We start from the raw sequence: 5,361 nt of genomic DNA on the forward strand, positions 1-5,361 counted from the left end.
CCTGGAGGGAGGGAGAGGCTTGCCTCGCAGAGAACTGGGGCTGAGCGGGGAAGCCCAGAGACCTGGTCTCTGAGGTGAGTGCTGGAAGGAACATGGCGCGTGTGTTTTCCCACAGGAAACATGACAGAGTGTCCTGGCCACTTTGGTCACATTGAGCTGGCCAAGCCTGTGTTCCACGTTGGCTTCCTGGTCAAGACTATGAAAGTTTTGCGCTGTGTCTGCTTCTTCTGCTCCAAGTTGCTTGTGGACTCTGTGAGTGGGAGACAGGCTCTGGCCAGGGGGAAGGGTTGCTGCGGGGTGGTAGGGAGGCAGGGGAGAGGCCCCAACTGACCCCACTCTGTCTGCTCTGTTCCCAGAACAACCCGAAAATCAAGGACATCTTGGCTAAGTCCAAGGGGCAGCCCAAGAAGCGGCTCACACATGTCTATGACCTCTGCAAGGGGAAAAACATCTGCGAGGGCGGGGAGGAGATGGACAACAAGTTTGGTGTGGAGCAGCCTGAGGGCGATGAAGATTTGACCAAAGAAAAGGTAGCTGGGGCTGCCCAGACTGTTGGGGGCAGGCGAGGTGCAGGGTGGTCTTGGAGGGGGAAAAGGGAGAAGGCAGCAGAAGCGGCAGGACCTGAAGGTCACAGAAGAGCGACGGGCTGGCAAACCCACCCTCTGGGCTCTGATGGCCTCTCTGTCCCATTGGTAGGGCCACGGTGGCTGCGGTCGGTACCAGCCCCGGATCCGGCGCTCCGGCCTGGAGCTATATGCAGAATGGAAGCATGTCAATGAGGACTCTCAAGAGAAGAAGATCCTGTTGAGCCCCGAGCGGGTGCATGAGATCTTCAAGCGCATCTCCGACGAGGAGTGCTTTGTCCTGGGCATGGAGCCGCGCTACGCCCGGCCTGAGTGGATGATTGTCACCGTGCTGCCCGTGCCCCCGCTCTCCGTGCGGCCCGCTGTCGTGATGCAGGGCTCTGCCCGCAACCAGGTCAGCAGCTGTGGGGCCTGCCTTCATAGCTAGGCTGGGTATCTGGGCAAAGGTGTGTGTGGGAGTGGGGTGGGGAAGGTGTGCGGGGTGCCAGACAGATCATCCTGGCCTGAAGACACCTGCCACTTGCTGGCTGTATGACCTTTAGTGAGCCCCTTAAGGAGGTTAAAGCCCATCAAGGTTCTCTGGATCTGTGAGCCGAGAGCCCAGAGCTGCCACCCAGGGTGGTGGTAGGGGGCAGGGGTGAGAGACGCTGTATGCTGGCACGTGCAGGGTGGCTGGACGGTGACAGTGCTGACCTCTGCCTTAGGACGACCTGACCCACAAACTGGCCGACATTGTCAAGATCAACAATCAGCTTCGGCGCAATGAGCAGAACGGCGCAGCTGCCCATGTCATCGCTGAGGACGTGAAGCTCCTCCAGTTCCACGTGGCCACCATGGTGGACAATGAGCTGCCTGGCTTGCCTCGTGTGAGTCAGCAGGGTCCCCGAGCCTGGAGGCTGGGAGAAAGGGGAGGGGCCCAGGGTGGGGGCCAGTGCTGACTGCTGGGGTGCCCCCCGCCCTTTGTCTCCTCACAGGCCATGCAGAAGTCTGGGCGTCCCCTCAAGTCCCTGAAGCAGCGATTGAAGGGGAAGGAAGGCCGTGTGCGTGGGAACCTGATGGGCAAGCGTGTGGACTTCTCAGCCCGCACTGTCATCACCCCCGACCCCAACCTCTCCATTGACCAGGTCGGCGTGCCACGCTCCATTGCCGCCAACATGACCTTTGCGGAGATCGTCACCCCCTTCAACATTGACAGGTGTGCCCAGTTCAGAAGCCCTGCCTGGAGGGGCCAGGAAGACAGCGGTGCTCTCCCAACTTTGAGAGAGCTTTGAAGTTGAGACATTCAAGTGCCACTTGTGGCCTTGGGGGAGGAGTAACGGCAGGGCTTTTTGGAGAGTGATTTATTCATTCCACCTCTCTCCTTAGACTTCAGGAACTAGTGCGCAGGGGGAACAGCCAGTACCCGGGAGCCAAGTACATCATCCGGGACAACGGTGATCGCATTGACCTGCGTTTCCACCCCAAGCCCAGTGACCTTCACCTGCAGATCGTCCAAAAGTCACGTAACAGCCTGTGGGTCCGGCTGGAACGGGCCAGCTGAGGCTGTCCTGTTTTATTAGAGTCTGTCTTTCAGAAAGGCTCCTGCTGTCCCAGGCAAGCTTGTAGCTGCCAGCTGCTGGCGTTGGCAGTGGGGGTGGGGGTCACAAAAACCCACGGGTAGTGTGAGGGACACATGGCAGGAACGGGAGATTGGCGGGGGTGGGGGGGGTGCCTGGAGCAAAAGGTTTCATGGTCAGAGCACCTTGAGGTTTTGTCCCCCAGCAGACTTCCCTGAGGTTTGAGTACTGTGTCTTCGTTTTCTCTGATAACCTGGAATCTGGCCTAGGACCTGGCCCAGAGCAGGTGCTTAGTGAGCATTTTAAGTGAAATGACACCACAGCGCGCCTGTCTCGAGCATCTCAGGCCACTGTGACTTCACTCTTAGCACTCCTCCTTGACTGAGGTTTCTCCCGCCTCTCACCTCCCTAGGTGGAACGGCACATGTGTGATGGGGACATTGTTATCTTCAACCGGCAGCCAACTTTGCACAAAATGTCCATGATGGGTCATCGGGTTCGCATCCTGCCCTGGTCCACTTTTCGCTTGAATCTTAGGTCCGTCTGCCTGCTGAGTGAGGTGGTGGGTCTGGGCTGCTCCCTGGGTTTCACTGGAGTGTCTCCCCGACTCACCCTCCTCTTTCACTGTAGCGTGACAACTCCATACAATGCTGACTTCGACGGGGATGAGATGAACTTACACCTGCCGCAGTCCCTGGAGACGCGGGCTGAGATCCAGGAGCTGGCCATGGTGCCACGCATGATTGTCACCCCCCAGAGCAATCGTCCGGTCATGGGCATTGTGCAGGACACATTGACTGCAGTGCGCAAATTTACCAAGAGGGATGTCTTCCTGGAGCGGGTGTGTGATCTGGGACAGGTGGAGGCGGGGAGAACCTGACCTGGGTGGGCAGGGCCCAGCACAGCAATGGCACCCCACTCCCGTACTCTTGCCTGGAAAATCCCATGGATGGAGGAGCTTGGTAGGCTGCAGTCCATGGGATCACTAAGAGTCGGACACGACTGAGTGACTTCACTTTCACTTTTCACTTTCATGCATTGGAGAAGGAAATGGCAACCCACTCCACTGTTCTTGCCTGGAGAATCCCAGTAACCGGGGAGCCTGGTGGGCTGCTGTCTGTGGGGTCGCACAGAGTCAGACATGACTGAAGCGACTTAGCAGCAGCAGCAGCAGACCTGTATGTGAGACAGTGGAAGGGAACGGGCTTAGCAAAGATCAAGGCCGAAAACAGTACATGGCCTTAGCTCCATGTTTAGTTTCTTAAAATGTTGTGTAATTTCAGATATCCTCTGGAAAGTAAAGGCAAAGAGAGAAATAAGACTTTGTTAAAATTCTATTTCTTTTTCTTTTGTCTTTATTTTCTAATTATTAAAAGTAGTTTGTAGTTACTGTTTAAAGAAAAGACTGAAATTTTGAGCTATCACAGTGAATTTTTTCAGTGAAAGTTTGGCAGAGACTTCTTTGCCACTTTTTGCCTCTAAAATCTGGCTTTCCCCCTTTGGCAGGGAGGCCTCCCCTGGCATTCACAAGTGTGGATGCCTGCAGTTCTGACTTGTGTCTCTCTTATTATTTTCCTCCCAGGGGGAGGTGATGAACCTCCTGATGTTCTTGTCCACGTGGGATGGGAAGGTCCCACAGCCAGCCATCCTGAAGCCCCGGCCCCTGTGGACGGGGAAGCAGATCTTCTCCCTCATCATACCCGGCCACATCAACTGTATCCGCACCCATAGCACCCACCCCGATGATGAGGACAGCGGCCCTTACAAGCACATCTCTCCCGGGGATACTAAGGTGGGGCCTGGCTTCCTGATGCAACGGGCAGGGCTTCAGACCCGGGAGCACCAGCAGGGGCCATGAGCAGTGCTCTCTCTGTAGGTGGTGGTGGAGAATGGCGAGCTGATCATGGGCATCTTGTGTAAGAAGTCTCTGGGCACGTCGGCCGGCTCCCTGGTCCACATCTCTTACCTTGAGATGGGTCACGACATCACTCGCCTCTTCTACTCCAACATTCAGACTGTCATCAACAACTGGCTCCTCATTGAAGGTAAGTCTAGGGCTCCACCAAGTTCTGTCTACAAATCCTGTCTCTCTCACTGCTGACTGCTCTTCTCCCCTCCCCTTCTCTTTCCTCCTTGGCTTTGGTTCCCTCCATCTATGCTCTTGGCTGTGAGTCCGTCTCATGTTTCTTGGGAACCCAAAGAAGGTGTTGCTGATGCTTCTCCTCATTTCCAGGTCATACCATTGGCATTGGGGACTCCATCGCTGATTCTAAGACTTACCAAGACATTCAGAACACTATTAAGAAGGCCAAGCAGGATGTAATAGAGGTGAGAGCAGATGCTGGGTAGAGACTGAACCAGGGCCTCCCAGTGGCTTTGAACTGAGGAGGAGTGAAAGGGACCAGCAGAGGTCAATGTCCCCCTGAGAGTTGTGCCTCCTACTTTGCACCAGGTCATTGAGAAGGCACATAACAATGAGCTGGAGCCCACGCCAGGGAACACCCTGCGGCAGACATTTGAGAACCAGGTGAACCGCATTCTCAACGATGCCCGAGACAAGACCGGCTCCTCCGCCCAGAAATCACTGTCTGAATACAACAACTTTAAGTCTATGGTCGTGTCTGGGGCCAAAGGTTCCAAGATCAACATCTCCCAGGTGGGGAGCCTTTTTTTTCCAGGAGAAGGTCCCTTGGAGGTGGGAGGAGGAAAGGAGGGGTGTCCTGCTAGGGGGGTGCACTGAGAAACTCGAGGGAGGGGATGCAGCCCAGCTTTTCTGTTCCCCAGGTCATTGCTGTCGTCGGGCAGCAGAACGTGGAGGGCAAGCGGATCCCATTTGGATTCAAGCACCGGACCCTGCCTCACTTCATCAAAGATGACTATGGGCCTGAGAGCCGAGGCTTTGTGGAGAACTCCTACCTGGCCGGCCTCACGCCCACCGAGTTCTTCTTCCATGCCATGGGGGGCCGTGAGGGGCTGATCGACACAGCTGTCAAGACTGCTGAGACTGGTGAGGCCCCAACCACCAGCCAGTCCCAGAGAGAAGCCCAGGCAGAGAAAGCCTTGGGGGTTTGAGTGGGGTTCTCAGGTTGAAGTCTTCAGTCTCCAGGGAAGTCATTTTGGCCTCTCTGGACAGACCAGAGACTGAAGGTTAAGAGTCAGGCAGACCTGGCTGCACTGTGGCATTCCATGTCATGAGGATGGAGCCTGAGGCTCTCTGCTCC

At 56.1% G+C, this 5,361-nt stretch overlaps 1 protein-coding gene across 1 annotated transcript; it reads left to right on the forward strand.

The window, feature by feature from the left end:
• Positions 1-115: 115 nt before the first annotated feature.
• LOC120859693 (DNA-directed RNA polymerase II subunit RPB1-like) lies at positions 116-5,243 on the forward strand (the record flags this gene model as incomplete). The annotated part of the gene is made up of 14 exons (XM_040235699.1): positions 116-252; positions 357-530; positions 697-978; positions 1,289-1,450; positions 1,559-1,779; positions 1,950-2,073; positions 2,251-2,259; positions 2,553-2,677; positions 2,771-2,981; positions 3,723-3,932; positions 4,017-4,185; positions 4,374-4,468; positions 4,593-4,796; positions 4,925-5,243. Coding segments are annotated over 14 exons (2,411 nt in total), but the record flags the coding sequence as incomplete, so codon positions are not given.
• Between the last annotated feature and the right edge of the window lie 118 nt (positions 5,244-5,361).

Source organism: Oryx dammah, unplaced genomic scaffold (genome assembly GCF_014754425.2).
Source record: "Oryx dammah isolate SB20612 unplaced genomic scaffold, SCBI_Odam_1.1 HiC_scaffold_2394, whole genome shotgun sequence".
In the NCBI taxonomy this organism is placed as follows: Eukaryota; Metazoa; Chordata; class Mammalia; order Artiodactyla; family Bovidae; genus Oryx; species Oryx dammah.